Here is a 19,559-nt window from a genome sequence, read left to right on the forward strand (position 1 = left end):
GTAGCCAAGTACCAAAACCCCCTTGCCCTACTTCATAGTCCTCAGAATGACTTAGGGCTGTAGCTGGCCCCTCTGTGATACCCTTCAGATCTGGGATCACCAGCCTCTTCATCTTTTTTTTTTTTTTTTTTAGGTGTAGATGGACACAACACAATACCTTTTATTTTTTTTTTAATGTGGTGCTGAGGATCGAACCAGGGTCCCGCCCATGCTAGGGGAGCCTTCTACCGCTGAGCCATAATCCCAGCCCAAGCCTCTTCATCTTGAAGCTCACCTGCCCACAGCTACTGGGGCAAGGAGGTATGCCCTGCTGTCAGCACCAATGCTAGCTCCAGTTCAAATGCCCCTTGACAAAAAAGTAAACCCACAGCAAAAGCAAGTCAACAGGGGGTAAGGGATGCCTGGCTCATCAGACCCACACAGACCTTCCAGCCACTGACAGGTGTACCCACACAATCAACACCTAGCACCTTCCCTAGGGCCTACTCAAGGGCCCTGGTGAAATGCAGACAGAGACCACCAGGCCTCAAGGAACTTTGGCATAGTTTCTTGAGGTCTGACAGGACCACAGGGCCAAGCTGGAGCTATTTCAGCTGTTGGCTATCACCAGAGTCTACCAAGATGGAGGTGTAGGAGTTACTGGCAATTGAGGGTTGAAAACTAGTCTTGAAGACCATTGACCATCAGAAACAGGAACCTCCAGCAGCATCTCAAGGTTGGGTAAAGGACTTCATTTTTATTATCTAGACAGATTAGAAATTCCCTGTCCTCAGGCCCTACTCCATAGAGCTCAGCTCTAGAAAGGGAAAGGGGGACAGCCAGGCCTCTTGCCACCTACACAATGACTGTGTGCTCTTCCACCCCACCCTGCTTAGTCCTTGTGGAAAATAGTCCCTAGAGGTTTTGATGGAATGAAGGGCCAGGGGAGCTAGGAAGACACTGAAAGGAGTCTCCAATCACTCAGTGTGTAGGCTGCCCGAGGAAGGGTACCTGAGAGATGCACAGGTGTGAGCTATGGTTCCACAGATGGGAATACAGGATGCCTGCCCCTTAAAAGGTGTCCCAGCCCCCACCATCCTGAGGGCAGCCTAGATGCTCAGAGTACAACTGCCCCTGCAGGATGCCCCCTCCACTCAAGTCACAGCACACACATGAAAGAAAATCCAGGAGCTACTCAGGTTTCAGTGGTGACAAGTTAAAAGCAAAAACTCCAGCCAGAGCAGCACACCACCACCCGAGTCCTGCCGGCAATGCTGCTCCACCTTGCAGGTCGCCTGTCAGTCAGGCTTTGGTGTTATTGAAAGATCAAACTGGGTCCTGCCTGGTCATTACCTTAATCCTATTTTCTACATGGCTTTATTATCTGCTTGGGCTTCTCTGGGAAAGACAGCTCTGGAGAGTCATCCTGTCCATCCATTTCCTCCCACGGAAAGCAGGCACCTGCACCAGGGCATCTCTCCTCACTCCCTCAACCCCCACTGAGGATAGGAAAGATGTTTATACAAGTCCCAGTTCCTCCCAGAGGTGAGGAGGAGAGTCTTGGGGACTGGAGAGAAGGCAGTGCCAAGTGATGCCCAGGGGAGTCCTGCCACATGCAGGACCTACAGGCCAGCCAGGGGATGGAGTGGCTGAATCTTATCTGACTCCAGTAAGAATCAAGGCTGCAGCTGCCTCGTGCCCATTTTCATTTGGGTTCATTCTGGAGGCAGTAATGACCCAGTGTTTGTGGCTGGTGAGGTCTAAGGAGAATGACATTCGAAGAGTTGCTGCTTTAGAACTCCGTCCAGACCATAAGTCCCCTTCAAGGTAACCAGGCAGCTCAAAGACAAGCTAGTCTTCAAGATGATGCTGGGCCATGGTGGTACACCCAGCTCGCACTGCCCAGTTGTATGCCATCCTACACACAGACAAGTAATGATGCTAAGCCTAAAAACTCAGTGACATGACTAAATGAAGCTGGCTTTTGACAGAAGTGCTCATCTGTGACCCACAGCCTTCCTGGAAAGAGCTTTTTTTTTGTGCCACAAGGTCAGCAGTTTTCTTTTCTCTTCCACTGGTCACAATGTCACAGGTATTTCGAGGATTAAAAAGCTAGGCCTCCACAAACTCCAGGGTACTGGTGTGGAAACAGCTGTGGGTGGGGAGGAGGCGGGAAGGAGGACAGAGCTTGCACTGGTTGAGTGTCCCTGAGGTGGGGCACTTTTTTACAATAACTTTGTTCATATTCATTCTGTTAGGTAGGGGTAATTATTTTCCATTTTTTAAGTTCCCACTGTGGAAACTGAAGCCCAGAGCAGCTCAAGATCACAGACCTAGTGGAGTAGTTCTGGAAAAAAGCTCTGGCCACACAGCAAAGCTCCCTGCAGAGCTCCTCGCAGCTTCCAGGCCCATGACCTGGTCCTGGCGTGCTTCTTCCCACTAGGGAGGGCTCCTCCTAGCTCAGCTCCTTTTAGAAGCAAGAAGGACCCAGGAGTGGCAAGAGCTCAGGAGTAAACTCATGGGAACAAGTTTCACAGGCTGTAGGATGCCAACATCTCAGAGGTCTGAGACCCAAGTTTTAGCTAGGCTGGTAATGGTACAACATGACCATTGGCTACACAAACAAAAGTAGATCTAAAATGAGGGAGGTGATAGCACCTGCACTCACCAACCACATCTGGTCTCCTCAGTACTCAGAGGGATAAAAGTGGTCCTAGAGCCAGTGTGATCCCCACACTATTCCAGCTATTCCTCAGACTTGTTCTTGTTTACCACACAATGACTCTGAGCCACACCTGCCCTCCTCCCTTGTGTTGCCAGTGTGTAGGGGAAGCTGGCTCTTCCCCTTGCCAGGGTGTGGTTTATAGTGAGCAATGGAACACAATTTTGGCTACTAGATGTGAGGAGAAGTCTGCTCAGGGGGTCCTAGCAAAAGCTTCTTCATCGTAAAAAGGGGCCCAGGCAGGGATGTGTCTTCTTTCCGTCTTCCCTTTGAGTGTTGCCTTATGAGTTAGTGCAGCTGCTCTAAACAAATCTGAAAGGAGGGGCAAAAGCCACTGTGACCAGGGCAACATAGTAGGAAGCTGAGTGAATACCGTCCTTTGTGGCCTCCAACTACTGAACTTATCAACCCTGGAACCACCCAACCACCCAACTTCTGCTCCTTGTCATCTAAGATCATAATAATTCCATTATTGCTTGAGCCATTTTAAATTAGGTCTTTGTTACTTATAACACTATGGCTAATTGTTCTACTGTGTCCATAAGGAAAACCTGAAGAACCTAGATTTTTTTTCTTCTGAAAAAGAGGACCCTGGAAGAGCAGAACCAATTCAGACATCTACAGCCTATCCTTCAAGGGAGAGGTTCAGCTGCTGCTTGTCCAGGATCAAGCTCTAGGAAGCAAATGGCCTTAATGAGGGGTAAGCGTCCTAACACCCAGGGCAACCTGGAGATGCAGTGTTCTGTTTGGGGATGTACTCAGTTTTCCATCCCTGTTCTTGGATGACTACTAGAAGAGGATGTTATAGGAAAAACCATTTTTAATTAAAACATTTTGTATTACAAAAAAACTTTTGGAAAGATTAATAACAGAATGGACTTTTCAGAAAGAAGACCTTATGAACACTTCCCTAGGGAAGCGGAGAGAAAAGGAGAAGACAAAACTAGATCAACCAGAGGAAGAGACTGGCAAGAAACACACCTTCACTGCTACTGTAAATTTTGGCATTTAAAATTCAGGGCTAAAGCTACAGAGCCAGCCTCGGTGTCCATCAACAAATGAATGGATAAAGAAAATGAAATTGGGCTGGGGATGTGGCTCAAGCGGTAGCACGCTCACCTGGCATGCATGCGGCCCGGGTTCGATCCTCAGCACCACATACAAACAAAGATGTTGTGTCCGCCAAAAACTAAAAAATAAATAAATAAAAATCTCTCTCTCTTTAAAAAAAAAAAAAAGAAAATTATGTTATTTAAAGGAAAATGGATGGAACTTGAGAATATTTGGTTAAGTGAAATAAATAGGGTCATGTGTTTTCTCTCATATGTGAAAGCTAGAGAGGAAAAAGGAAAAGGAGATTTCATGAAATCTCATGAAAACGGAAAGAAGATCAGTAGAGTACAGGAAAGGGACCAGGAGGAGAGAGGAGGGAAGGGAAAAGGGAAATACTGGGAATGATATTGGCCAAATTATTGTTATACTGTGTGCATGTAAGAATGTGTAGCAACAAATCCCAGCATTATGTACAACTATAATGTACCAATAAAAATTGTGGGGAAAAAAAAAACTCAGGGCTAACTGAAAAGTCTTTAGACTTAAAGGTATAATCAATAAGGAAAAAAAAGTCAATAATTTGGACTGGATCAAAATTTAAAACCTGTTCTGCAGAAATGCATTAAACTACACATTAAGCTATAGATTAGGAGAAGATATTTGCAAACCACTAATTTGCAAAGAACTAATGTCTAGAATATATAAAGAATGTGCAAAAGTCATCAGTAAAAAAAACAAACAACCCAGTGGGCCAAGACATGGTCAGATATTTTGCTAATAAGCAGAACATGCAAATAGTAAATAAACATATGGAAATATGTTCAATATCATCAGCTCCTAGCAAAACTGCAGTTAAAACCAAGATGAGCCAGGTATGGTAGTGCACACTATGATCCCAGTGGCTTGGAGGCTGAAGCAGGAGGGTCATGAGTTCAAAGCCAGCCTCAGCAAAATGAGGCTCTGTCTCTAAATAAAATACAAAATAGGACTGGGGATGTGGCTCAATGGTCGAGTTCCCCTGAGTTCAATTCCCAGTACCCTCCCCAAATAAAAACCAGGATAAGATACCTATTATACAACAGCTAAAATAAAAAATAATGACAATATCAAATGCTGGTAAAAATGTAAAGAATCTCTCATACATTGCTGGTAGAAATGTAAAATGATATTGATACTCTGAAAAAGTTGGACAGAAAAAAACCAAACATACACTTATCAAACAACCTAGCACATTTATCCCAGAGAAATGAAAATATGCACCCACAAAACTGGAAATCCACATGTAGCAAAATGAAATTAAACCCCTTTCTATTACCCTGTACAAAATTAAACTCGAAGTGGCTCAAGGACCTAGGCATTAGACCAGAGACCCTGCACCTATGAGAAGAAAAAGTAGGAGCAAATCACATCATGTCGGCTTAGGAACGGAATTCCTCAATAAGACTCCTAAAGTGTAAGATGTAAAATTAAGAATCAATAAATGGGATGGTATCAAACTAAAAAGGTTCTTCACAGCAAACAATCAAGAACATGAAGAGAAAGCCTAGAGAATGGGAGAAAATATTTGCCATCTGCACCTCAGAGCATTAGTCTCCAGGATATACAAAGAACTCAAAAAACTTGACATAAAAAAAAAAAACCCCACAAATAACCCAATCAATAAATGGGCAAAGGAACTGCACAGACACTTCACAGAACAAGAAATACTACTGGTCAACAAATATATGAAAAAATGTTCAAAATTTCTAGCAGTTAGAGAAATGCAAATTAATGCACTGAGATTTCGTCTCACTCCAGTAAGAATGGCAATTATCTGGGCTGGGGATGTGGCTCAAGTGGTAGCACGGTCACAAGGCATGCGTGAGGTACTGGGTTCAACTCTCAGCACCACGTAAAAAATTAAAAAAAAATAAAGATGCTGTGTCCACCTAAAACTAAAAAAATAAATATTAAAAGAAAAAGAATGGCAATTATCAAGAATACAAATAACAATAACTGTTGGTGAGGATGTGGGGGAAAAGGTACACTCATACTCTGCTGATGGGACTGCAAATCAGTGTAACCACTTTGGAAAGCAATATGGAGAGTTCTTAGAAAACTTGGAATAGAACCATCATTTGATCCAGTTATCCCACTCCTCAGCACATACCCAAAGGACTTAAAGTCAGCCTACTCTAGTGATGTGGCCGCATCAATGTTTAAACAACTCAGTTCACAATAGCTAAGATTTGGAACCAACCTAGGTGCCCTTCAACAGATGAGTGGATAAAGAAACTATGGTATAAATACACAATGGACTATTACTCAGCCATAAAGAAGAAGGAAACTATGGCATTTGTAGGTAAATGGATGGAACTGGAGAGCATCATTCTAAGTGAAATAAGCCAATCCTCAAAAAAACCAAGGCCAAATATCCTCTCTGATATGATGATGCTAATACACAATAAGGGCAGGGGAGGGAAGAATAGAAGTTCATTGTATTAGACAAAGGAGAAATGAAGGGAAGGGGTGGGGGAAGGGAATAGGAAAGACAGTAGAATGAATCAGACATAACTTTGCTATGTTCATATATGAATACCCAACCAGTGTAACTCCATATCCTGTACAACCACAAGAATGGGAAATTATACTCCATAAATTTATAATAAGTGCAAATACATTCTACTGTCGTGTGTAACTAAAAAGAATTTAAAAATTTTAAAAAACGTGCATCGAGGGCTGGGGATGTGGCTCAAACGGTAGCGCGCTCGCCTGGCATGCGTGCGGCCCGGGTTCGATCCTCAGCACCACATACAAAGAAAGATGTTGTGTCCACCGAAAGCTAAAAAAAAATAAAATAAAAAAATTCTCTCTCTCTCTCTCTAAAAAAAAAATGTGCATCCACATAAAAACCTATCACATATGTTTTTTTTTAATTTTTTAATATTTATTTTTTAGTTTTCGGTGGACACAACATCTTTATTATTTTATTTTTATGTGGTGCTGAGGATAGAACCCAGCGCCCCACGCATGCCAGGCGAGCACGTTACCGCTTGAGCCACACCCCTAGCCCCATGTTCTTAACAGCTTTATCTGCAATAGTCAAAAAATTGAAAACAACCTAAGTGCACTTCAAAGGATTGATGTTCTTTAATGGAGAAAGAAACTTGGGTGCATCCACACCATGGAACACTACTCAGAAAAAAAGAGGAAATAAGCTACTGATACATGCAGTACTTCCATGAGTCTCACAGAAAGTGTGCTAAATTTTTTAAAGAACCAGTCACAAAAGGTAACATACTGTGTGATTCCATTTATGTAACATCTTCAAAATGACAAAATTAGATGGAGAACACAGAAGTGGTTGCCAGGAGTTACAGACAAGAGGGAATGGTATAACTGTGAAGGGGTGGATGAGGGATATTTGTGCTAATGGAACAGATAGTTCTGTATATTGATTGTGGAAGTGAGCACATGAATCTTCACATGTAATAAACTGCATAGAATTACACATACATTCACAATTGAAATAAAGGACAGTGGATTGCATCCATGCCAATTCCCTAGTTTTGACATTATACTATATTATGTAAGATGTTAATGAGTATTTAAGTTACCTTTGTAACTCTATGCATATATAATTATTTCAAAATAAAAGTTTTTTTTTTTTTAATAACAGAATGTTAGATAATCAGATGGGACAGTGTCAAGCCTACCAAAGCAAGGAATAAAACCTAGATGTATTTTAATTGTTCTGTATAATTGTTTTTATAGATTCTATAAACCACCTCCACAATTTCTTTTACAAAAATCGCCTGAGGATAAATGGGATTTTATGTAATCATGTAGCCAGTAACTCCTAAGAGAGGATATCATAATTCCAAATTGTTATCACAAATTCCATATGAAATTATTTCCTTGTTACAAATTACTTCAATATTCTCCTCAATCTAACCCCAAATGACTCCACATCAGAAGGCACCACCATGGAGGTTGCCAGTAGGTTTCAGGCCAGAATCTTCTCTAGCCTCCTCCCCAGGACCACTTGGCAAACTGAGGCAGGGCTGGCTCTGCTAGCTCTTTCCTTTGCCTCCCCAGTTATTCCAGCTCCACCTCCCACTGGATGCCATGGTGGGCTCAGGAATCTTACCTGTTGAGGTCCCAGATTCTTAGGGGTGAGAAGTGCCCACAACAAGCTGTCCCTGTCACAAAAGAGCTGCCAAACAAAAAGAGAACAGAGTTAGATCTGGCTTGTCAGAACTTGTGTCGAAAATGGCCACACAGTGGAAAATGCAGGGCTTGTTTCCTAGGGGATGGTGGAGTTAATCCAGAATGAAAAGCAGCTGAGAGTGATCAGAGCAATCATGGGAAGACAGCTTGGAAGGGGAGGGCTGCAGACTCCCAGGGCTGCCTGGACAGAGGACCTTTGGGTTCAATCATAGCTGAGGGGCTGGGGTTGTGGCTCAGCTGTAGAGTGCTTGCCTAGCATGTGGGAGGCCCTGGGTTCAATCTTCAGCACTACATAAAAGTGAAAAAATAAAGTAAAGGTATAAAAAAAAAAAAATCATAGATGAGCCTACTACTCACACTGGGTTGAGTGGTCTCTGCCCACCATAAAACAGACCTCTAGATGTTCCATTCTGGGCCCAAGGGAGCAAGCCTGTCAGGCTGCAGTTGTATGAACACAAGAGCACATGCCACAGCCCAGAAAAGGCCTCATGGGGGGCTGGGGATATGGCTCAGTTGGTAGAGTACTTGCCTTGCATGCACAAGTCCCTGGGTTCGATTCCCAGTACCACCAAAAAAAAAAAAAAAAAAGCCTCATGGGAACACACAATTGGAGGCTAGTAGGTGATGCCCTAGTTAGAGGCAGGGGTGACTGGAGCATTCCTGAATGGTTTAAGAACTGAGGGAACCTGGCAATATGGGATAAGCACGGGCAGGTATAAATGTATCAAACTGAGAAAAGGACAAAGAGGAAAGGTAAGTAAATCCTACAGATAAGTTTATGCTAATACACAGGCTGGACACGTGAGGGATCAAGTGGTCAGGGGAGTGGGATGGGAGTCAGGAAAAGTCCTCCAAAGTCCAAAGTTGCCAAGATGCAGGTGAGAAGTATGCTGGCCATGTTTTTCTAAGTGTCTCTTAAACCCCTAAAGACTCAACGTATAATCTGCATAGTTTTATTTTAAGTGGAGACATGAACTGTGTGGGAAGGGTCAATGTAATAAGCCAGGCTATCCATAGTGCTAGGACTAGAACTTGAACCTATGAGCCAGACCAGTCCTTTGTTTGAGAATTTGGCAGCAGCAACACACAAGGGATGGGGAGTTGCCTTCAGGAAACCTAGGCTTGAAAATCTAAGGCCAAACAGGAAAATTAAAAGCAATTGTGTCATTCAGGGGCCCTGGGGCAGGGATAGGCCATGTCTCTACTTGTCTTGTATGGGGCAAGAGAGACTGGATATACTAATGACACGTTGGCAATGTGAGGCAGGAGCCCATCTGCCCAGTCCAGCACCTGTGCTCTACTCCCAGGCCTGTGAGTGAGAAATGGATTTCTACAGGAAGGACTCTCAAGAAACCAGTGGCTTGGGCTGGACTGGGGAGCTGGCTGCTGTTGCTGATAAGGGAGATGTTAGGGCAGGCATTAGCCAAGCTGCTGATTTACCATCCAAATTGCAGGGTGGTGTGGCTTGTCAGTCCCAAGCTGATAACAAAGCCATATGAGACACCCTGGGGCCCTTGTGCCTCAAGTCAAGACTTCCTCCAGGGACATGCTCTATCATCCCAGCTTCTTCTTGACCTACAGGATTGCCAGCAGCCACTATACTATAGAGCAGCAGTGCCAAAACAACCACTCCTGCCATGCCCCAAGCAACTCCCAGGCTAGGAAGCATCCACTGGACATTGAAGATCCAAACTACAAAATCAGGAGGTGTGGCCCTCACCTCCCTCCCACCATACTTTTCTCTTTAGGGTAATCTATTAATAATTGGTAAAGCCAATTACCTTAAGTTGGAAACATAATAGCCACTTGGAAATCATTGGAGCGGGCAATTGGGTTCTCTAAATTTTGAGGAGTGGGGGCCAGGTGGAGGGTGCCAATGCAGACAGACATCTTAAGGAGGCCTACAGCAGGCCTCTGGTTAGCCACAGGCCTAAATTAGTGTCAAGGTAAGTCAATGGGGGCGGGGTGGAGTGTAGAACTTTAATTCTTGCCACACCCACAAATCTGACCTCTCAGCAGGCAGGATGGGGGTGGGATGGGGACGCCATACCCCTTCTCAGGGATTCCTGTCCTATACTCACCCATATCTACCCATAACCCTCTGCCACTAACAGAAGAGCCCCTCACCTTCATATCCTATGAAGGGCTTTCTTAATTGCCTGGTCATAATACCTATCACCGTTTCTCTCTAAAAGCTATCCTTTCCTCTTGCCTAGCTACTGTGAAACAGGAAGGGAGATAAAGAAGAGTGTTTTCAAGGGACTTATGAAGACTTAAGAGTTTAATGAAATATAACACTCAGTAAAAAAAAAACTATGTGAGCAACAGTTTAGCATACCTTGAGCCAGATCCTGCTGGGGGACACCAGGACTCACATCCAAACCAGGGATTGCCTGGGGCACTAAGGGTCAGACTGCCTGTAGACACAATCCTGCACACCTAGAACTATTTCCCACTACTTGTGGCCATGCTTGCTCCCCACCCCACTCCCCAGTTCCTACAGTCATTAGGAAGAATGAGGTAAAAGCCACAGAGCAGCGAGATTCAAAATCAGATGATAAAAAAGGGTAAGCTCAAGTGCAGTGTCCCAGAGCTTGCAACAGACACGTGGGGCAGAAGAAGGGAAGGGATTCACTACTTGGGCAAACCCAAAAGATGTTTCACATCCCAGTGAGCCCATGAAATACAAGTCATTATTCCCATTGTAGAGAAAGGGAAATGAAGCAACAGCCCAGCTTCAGGGAACACGCCAGGATTCTGTGGCTGTACATAGGACCTGCTGCATACACGGTTGGCACCCTCCATACTGTCCAGAAAGGGTACTTTGAAAGGGGCTATGGGTGGGGTTTGTTCCTCACGGATGGCTCCATCACCCTCAGTTCTCTAAGCTCCACAGCCCTTGTGCCCAATGTAACACCATGGTCTGGTCTCCTGCACCCTTGGCATCTACCTGACATCAGCACCTATTCTTTCCACATCCTTTACCGTGCTGGGCCTAATACTAAGCACGTCAACGGTTCAAGAAATCTGCAGAACTACAAAATGAAAACACATGTCATTCCTTCTATGGCTCCTCCTAAGGAACTGTCATGTGTACTTCAGAGCTCAGCAGTACATGACCCAGAGGAGGAACTTCACACAAATCTGTGGAATTACACAGAAAGGGCCTTCCAGGGCCCAAAGCCAACATAGCTCAAGAAGTCAGTCATGTGGGCTGAGAAGGTGGTTCCACTGCTGCCTTTTTATTTATTTATTTATTTTTAAAAAATATTTTGTTTTTCAGTTGTAGTTGGACACAATATCTTTATTTTATTTTTATGTGGTGCTAAGGATCGAACCCAGCGCCCCACATGTGCTAGGCGAGCGCTCTACCGCTGAGCCACAACCCCAGCCCCTGCCTTTTTATTTTTTTGGTGATACTAGAGATTGAACTCAGGACCTTGCAAATGCTTGGCAAGGATTCTACCACTGAGCTACATCCCCCAGTCCTTTTTACTTTATTTTGAGACAGGGTCTCCAAGTTGCCCAGGCTGGCCTCAAATTTGTGATCTTTCTGCTTAAGTCTCCAGTGTATCTGGGATCACAGACATTACCCTGGGCCCAGCTCCCTTTTTTTTTTTTTTTTTTAGGTGGTGCTGGGGATTGAACCCAGGGTCTTGGGCATGGGAGTCAAGCACTCTACCAATTGAGCTATATCCCCAGCACCAGCTCCTTCTACTTCTTGAAGGAATACCCCCAAATCACCAAATACTGAAATCTGAATGACACCTGACTGTTACACATGGTTGTGAGAGAAATCCCTCATAAGAACCTCAAAAGAAATACTAACAGTATCTAAAACCAGTGTCAACACACATCCATACATGCTCACGCAAATACAGGCACTCTCTTAGCCAGATGGTCCAAAAGTCATTCCTTTTTGGACCAGAAATTCCTTACCTAAAGCCAGTTTTCTACAATTTCTCATCCTGTCACAGATCTTCTCCAGATTTTCAACCTACTGTACTTGTCCCCTAGCTCAAGCTCAGGTGAGCCTGGCATCACAGATGCTATCACAGCCCAAGAAGTAGACACAGAAGTCCTCACATCAAGAAAGACACCAGGACAATTAGGGATTCTGTATATAAGTTGAAGAACAGATGGTAACAAGACACTAAAAGAGAAAGAGGAAGGTGAGAGGGAAAATAAAATGAACTGGGCATGGACAGACTGAAAGGAAAGTAGACTGTCACTGCTTTTGCATCAGTTTAGGCTGTTTTAACAACACTAGTACAATCAGCCCTGCATATCTATGGGTTCTGCCTCCATGAATTCAACCAACCATTGGTCAAAAACATTCAGAAAAAAAAAAAAAGATTGCATCTTTACAGAGCATGGCTTTCTTTTCCTTAACTATGTGAGCTGGGGATGTAGCTCAGTTGGTAGAGTGCTTGCCTTGCATGCATTAGGCTCTGGGTTCAATCCCTAGCACCACACACACACACCCACACACACACACACACCCACACACACCAAAAAAAAAAAAAAACCACAATATAACAACTATTTACATAACACATTAGGAAATAATCTAAAACTGATTTAAAGTATATGGGAGCCTGGTGCAGTGGTACTCACCTGTAATCCCAGAAAGTCAGGAAGCTGAGGCAGGAGGATCACAAGCTCAAAACCAGCCTCAGCAATTTAGCAAGACCCTAAGCAACTTAGTGAGAACATGTCTCAAAAAATAAAAAGAGCTGGGGACGTGGCTCAGTGAGAAATTGCCCCTGGGTTCAACCCCACTACCAAAATAAATAAATAAGGTACATGGGAGGATGTACATGGGTCACATCCAAGTACTTGTTAGAGTCTGTAAACAAGTCAAAATAACACCTGGCATTTTGCCAGGGGAATGTTAAAGTTCGTAAACAAGTCTGGATGGTGCCTGGCAAAATGTCAGAGGGAGTGGTTTGAGAAGTAACAAAACCGAGCCATTAGGTGTAGAGATTCCTGATTGGTTGACTGATGTATCTAGTTTATGCTAATTAGATAAGCTGTGTGGAATGTATAAATACTGCTCCTGTCCTGCAATAAACGGCTCCTACTCCTGCTGTATCAACGTACACAAGTTATTCGTCACCCTCCGCTTATTTTGCCCAGCCAGCCGGGCTGCGGCAAGTACTATGTCATTTTATATAAGGAACTTAAACATCTGCAGATTTGGGCACTGATGGGGAGTTAGTATCTTGGAATCAATCTCCCAAGATACTGATGATGACTAATTTATGGTGCACCTACTATTTTCAGGCACTGAGTAAGTGTTTCAAAAACATTATTCTACTTAATCCTCATAACATTCATTTTACAGATGAGGAAACTGAAGCTTAGAGAGGTAATGAAAATTGCTCTAGCTCACACAAGTAGTGACCAGTAGGACTGAAATTGGACTCTGGCCAGTCTGGATTCTAGAGCCCAAGCTTTCATATCACCACTTACCACTCTTATCTGGGCTACAATTCAAGTCTTATTTGTGTCCCAACATTATATTGTGCATAATGCCTAATATATTGAAAACTCAAATGCTTATTGAATGAATGAAGCAACAAACAAACAAATGATTTCACCTGAAGAAGAAAGAAGAGCCTGGCTTGGAGACACAGTGGCAGAAGTGGTGTGATCAGCGGCTGTGCCCGTGGCTGGCCTGGAGCCGCCCAGCTGGCCCAGGCCCCAGCAGCCTCTGAGCCTGGGCTGACACACTTTGGCAAGGGAGGCCACCAGAGCTGTCACATCATTCACCAACATGCCCATCAAGTGTATTCAGTTCTCTTCAACCCGCATTGGCATTTTAATTACTGTTGGGTAAACTAATTTGTACAAATGAAGGCCAGGCTGCCTAATAGAATATGCAAGCTCTCTGACCTCTGACAGGCACTGACACGAGATACAAAGGCAGCCGAGGAAGGCTTTTTATCTGAGCCTTATTACTCTCTATTACTCCAATTAGTCAGGCTCCACTGCTCCTAATTGGAGGAAAAATTGCAATTAAATCAATTTTTGATGGGCTGCAAGTGGGCTCCTGAACCGCCCTGCTTGTGAAACACTGATATTATAGCAGCAAAGGTCACAGGCCTCATCGGCACCTGGGGGCCCTCCGATTTCCCTTGGCCCCCTCCTTAAATACCTCAAGAAAACCCCTGCCCCTCTATCAGCTTGGCCAGCAAGGGTGGAAAGGAGGGAGTCATTAGAACATGTCAGGTCTCATTGCTGCTGCCACCATCTGCTAACCTCTGTCGCTGACATCATTACAGCGGGTAAGTCCCGAAGCATGAATACAGTGCGAAGGTCACACAAACTGGTGAGGGGAAGCCAGGGCAGTGGCTGCAGTGACAGCACAGTGAGGGAGGGACCAGTGGAGGGGGAGCAAGGGTCAAGAAAAGTCAGGAAGAGGAAAGATAGAGGCGGGAGCCGGTGAAAGTATGAGAAAGCTAGTGTCTGAGATTCAGGCCCACAGGGTACCTTAGGCACCCAGGAGGAAGGAAACAAATGTGCATTGGGAGGGAAAAAAAAGAGACAAAGAAATCTTGTTTTTCTCACACAAACACCCCCCACCTTGCAGCCAGGGGTACACCCACCCTGAATGCATCCACAGACCTGGTAATGGGGGCCCAGAGCATGCAAATAGGGCCCACTGTCCACAGTGGCATGTAGAAGAAGAGGGGGAATTCCAAGAGCTAAATACAACTTTGTTCATCAAACTAAAGGACAGTAAGACCAACAGGCCTGTCTGAAGGTTGAATGAGTAAACTTTAAGACAAACAGAATCCCCATTTCACACACAACTGGCATACAATAACCTCAAAGACAGGGTGCAGGCAGAAAATATACATTCAGTTTAGCCAACTTCATGGATGACTGGGCCACAATCAGGTAATTGGGGAAGGAGGAAATCCCTTGCCTTCAAGGGGCCAAGACCAAAAACATGGGAGATAAACAATGATTATTCTACTCAACGGAATATTACAAGGTCATTTAAAATGATGTTCCCGGGCTGGGATTGTTGCTCAGCAGTAGAGTGCTCGCCTAGCGCGTGTGAGGCCCTGGGTTCAATCCTCAGCATCACATAAAAATAAATAAATAAAACAAAGGTAGTGTGTGCAACTACAACTAAAAAATAAATAAATATTAAAAATAAAATAAAATAAAATGATGTTCCCAGTGATTACAGGCAAGGTAATTATGATGTAATAATATAAGAGAAAAAAGCAGGGTCCAAACTGCTTTATTACAACTATTTTTAAAAAACAGTTTGTGCAGTCAGGCGTGGTGGTATACACCTGTAATCCCAGCGATTCGGGAGGCTGAGGCAGGAGGATCACAAGTTCAAGACCAGCCTCAGCAACTTAGCAAGGCCCTCAGCAATTTAGACCCTGTCTCAAATTTTAAAAATTAAAAGTGCTGGTGATATGGCTCAGTGGTAAAGCACCCCTAGGTTCAATACCCAGTATTAAAAAGCAAAAAAACACCCTGTGCATAGAAAATGAAAGAGTGGGAGAAAACACTAAAATGCTTAAAGTAATTGTGTTAGGGCAAAAAAGTGATAAGTAATTCTTTCCTCTTTTTTCTTTTCCAAATCTTATCTTTAATGAGTATTCTGTACTGATTTTTAAAGAGAAAAACACATTATTTACATTTTGTAAGAGAAACCACAATGTAGTAAACACTCCTGTCGAAATTCAGGGCCCTCAAGAGCAGGCAGACTAGATAATGAGCTGCCTGCTAGAGCCAGTGTCAGCAACGTCCACCCTGACACACCTTGGGCTGAAGCAGTACCCAAGGTCAGGTCAGGAAGCCCCTGATCAGAAGGCAGGAACTCCACTGGCCTCTCCTCTCAACGTGGCCCTGGCTAGCAGGGAGAAGACTGACTCCTGATGTCTACAATTGGGAAACCCTGAACTACCTCTCTCTTTAGTTACACACACAGGCCTCAGACCTCTCCCAGGCCAAGACCATCAAGGACAGAATGGTACAAGAGGATTCCTAGAAGATTAGGCCTGGATAGAATGGCTGGAGCTCCTGCTGCTTTACTCCTCACCCCACTGTAATTCTAACAAGGCAGGCCCAATAAAGGGCCCCAGGGAGGATGTGATCCCACAGCTGGGAAGTGCCTACAGGGAGACCAATGGTAAAGGATAAAAGATCCTGGCCCAGGATAGAGAAGAGGCGGCTTGGGGCAGAGGCTGTTCTTCCCAGATGCACTCACTCCACTCAAGAATCAGAAACTTGAGCAATGGAAGGATGGAATTAATAGAGAGGGGAAAACATTAAGAAAAAAAAACAAAAACAAATCCATTACAGTGGAATGACTTATGCTCATTTGATCTTTGAATTTAACAAGATGGGTTGAGGGCTTCAGGGAGAAGAGTTTCTAAACTATATTTTCCATTATATGGCACTGAAACACATGCAACTGCTTGCCCTGTGTGCTTCTGAAAGAAAGAAATGGCAACGTGTCTCAGGGCTAAAGGAAACAAACACTAACTAGGGCAGACTTCCTAAGAAATGACAATATGATATTCACAAAATTAGATACCCAAAAAGAAGCATGGAAAAAGACTAGCTATACATGGTTATTATTTGCAGACAATATAACTGTTTATCTAGAAAACGTAATAGATTCAGTGAAAAAAAGAAATTCAAACTAATCCCAGAGTTCAATGAGGTGGCAGGAATGTGGCATGCAATAGCAGAAAGGAATACAGGCATGGATTCTTGGCTCTGCACCTAGTTACTGGGTCATCTTAGGCAAGTTATTTAACCTCTCTAAAGTCCAGTGCTATGGGTTCAAAGTGTTCTGAGTGTCCCCTAAGGGTTCATATCATGAAATTTAATCCCCATTGTGAGATATTCAGAAGGTGGAAACTTAACCCAAGTATAGCATTTAGAGAGGAAGCCTTTGGGAGGTGATTAGAATTAGATAAGGTTATCAGGGTGGAACCCCCATGACTGAATCCTGGAGGCTTTATAAGAAGACAGAAAGACAGACAAACACACCAGAGGAAACACAATGACCCAGCTGCATGTTCCAGTCTCTTGGAATGCAATGCCCTGCACCACCTCAGGACTCTGCCAGCAAGAAGTCCATCATGAGATGTGGCTCATCAACCCTGTATCTCCAGAACCTTGAGCCAAATAAACCTCTTTTCTTCATAAAGTTACCCAGCCTCACGTATTTTGTTATTGTAAGAGAAAAATGGACAAATACACCTAGTTTCTTTATCTGTAAAATAGGAATGACAATAGTACCTAGACATACACTTGTAAAAATTCTTGGGGATAAATGCTTGGAACAGTGTATGGCATATCACAAACACCCACAGACATACAAGCAATAACCAATTAAAAAATGTAAATATACATTCACGGAAAGAATTTTAAAACTATAAAATACTTTAAAAAAGTAAGAAAAGGCCAAGAGGCATAGTGGTATAAGCCTGTAATCCCACTGACTTGGAGGATCATGAATTTGAGACCAGCCTCAGCAACTTAGTGAGACTTGGTCTCAAAAAATAAAAAAAGAAAAGATCCACATGCAAAACACATAAGACTTTACTAAAGGACACTGAATAACTGGAGAAATGTATCATGCTCCTAGATAGGAAGTCTCAAGATTATGGGACGGTCAGTTCTCCTCTAATTAATCTACAAACTCAATATCATCTTATCTAGCCAATTTTTTTAAAAAAAAATCTTTATTTTATTTATTTATTTTTATGTGGTGCTGAGGCTCGAACCCAGTGCCTCACACTCACGTGCTAGGCAAGTGCTCTACTGCTGAGCCACAATCCCAGCCCCATAACCAAGATTTTTTATTTAATCAATTGATTCTAAAATTCATCTGGAAGAAAAGTATAAAAATAACCCAGGCATATTTGAAAAAGAACAATGAGAAAGTTACTCTACCAGATCAAAAGATAGTGTAAAGCTTACTATGCTAGAGTAAACAGATATTATATAGAGTAGACTATATTCACGCTAGACAGATAGATCAATGGACCAGAATAAAGAATACAAAGCCACACCCATGTATTTGTGGAGAATCAGATCTTAACTGTGATCTTCAGAGAGAGTGGATAAAAAATGAAACCAGTTAACAAATGGTACAGATTATTGAATATACATGTGAAAAAATAAGATGAAATTAGAGCCCTACCTCCAGGAGATGTTAATTCCAGATGGACTTAGGAAATAAACTTTTTTAAAACTCTATGAAAAGCCATGAAAGTTATAGGAAAATATTTTTATAATCTCAGAAAGGTATTAATCTGAGGCTATAAAGGTAAAGTTGATAGAATTAATCTGCAAGTAACAGAAATTTCTACACAACAGAAGACATCATAATCAACCAGCTGAAAGGCACTACCATACATATGAAATAGTCAAAAAATTAATATAATCCAGATTGTATAAAGAGATATTACAAATCATGGGGGAAAGTAGCTAAATGGGCAAAAAAAGTGAATAAAAATTTTATAGAAAAAATATGCATTGCCGGCTGGGTAAGGTGATGCACACCTGTAATCTCTGCAGGCTCAGGAGGCTGAGGCCGAAGAATCACAAGTTCAAAGCTAGCCTCAACAACTTAGTGAGGTCCTGTCTCAAAATAAAAATATAAAAAGGGCTGGGGATATGGAGAATCAGATCTTAACTGTGATCTTCAGAGAAAGTGGATAAAAAATGAAACCATTTTTTATGGCTCAGTGGTTATGCTCCCCTGATACAATCCCTGATACAAAAAAAAAAAAAAATTTACTTCTATATAAATGTTAGAATAGTGTTAAACCTACAGTAATCAAAGGATTATAAATCAATTAAAACAACAAAAATAATCACAAATCCTTACATACATACTTGGTGCTGTTCTAAGAACTTTCCATAGAGTTCATTTAACCTTCAAAATATTCCTACATATCTGATAATATTTTTCTAGCTATGATAATGGTATTATGATTACATTTTAAAAGCATCACTGTCTTTCAGAGGATACACTAAAATATTCGTAGAATATTTTATTTACTCAGAAGTTATATTTACTCTGATATTTGTTTTAAGATAATATGGGAGAGTCTGCTGATATTGTTACATTTTTAATTGCTTAAAGAAAAATTAAGTCCTACAAGGGTTAAGATTTATTCAAGTCTTCATTTGTTCTAAAGTCTCTTTTTGGTTTGTAACTCTAATTAAACAAACTAAAAAAAAAAAAAAAAAAGATAAGATGGAGGAGATAGTATGGAAGTACTGATGAAGCAAGAATAGCCAAGGGTTGGAAATTATTTTATTTTTGTATATTTTGAAATTTTCTATAATCAAGATTTTTAAGGTCACTATGATGTATATACTATCAATATTATCCCCTTTTATGAATGAGGAAATTGAGGAACACAGAGGTTCAATAAACTTATCATGTCACACAACTAGGAGGAAGGGGACTCACCTCTTAATCATTATTCTATACCCACTCCCCAAATCAAATATTGTTTTTTTACCTTTCAGAGTGGCAAAATTTTTCAAAAACTTGATATTACTCATTACTTACTGATAAATGAGAGAAAATGGGTAA

At 42.5% G+C, this 19,559-nt stretch overlaps 1 protein-coding gene and 1 non-coding gene across 8 annotated transcripts in view; one reads left to right on the plus strand and one right to left on the minus strand.

Moving 5' to 3' along the window:
• The window catches only part of Fbxw4 (F-box and WD repeat domain containing 4), a 101,977-nt gene that overhangs the window by 18,840 nt on the left and 63,578 nt on the right, over nt 1–19,559 (minus strand). For all 7 annotated transcript variants that reach the window (XM_048807200.1, XM_048807201.1, XM_048807203.1 and 4 more), the window contains one exon: nt 7,884–7,949. In XM_048807200.1, the coding sequence (XP_048663157.1) occupies nt 7,884–7,949 (66 nt within the window). The remainder of the gene's footprint in view (nt 1–7,883; nt 7,950–19,559) is intronic.
• Trnaa-ugc lies at nt 8,462–8,534 on the plus strand. The gene has a single exon. It is a non-coding gene; the product is annotated as a tRNA-Ala (tRNA).

Source organism: Marmota marmota, unplaced genomic scaffold, assembly GCF_001458135.2.
Source record: "Marmota marmota marmota unplaced genomic scaffold, marMar, whole genome shotgun sequence".
NCBI classification, from domain to species: domain Eukaryota; kingdom Metazoa; phylum Chordata; class Mammalia; order Rodentia; family Sciuridae; genus Marmota; species Marmota marmota.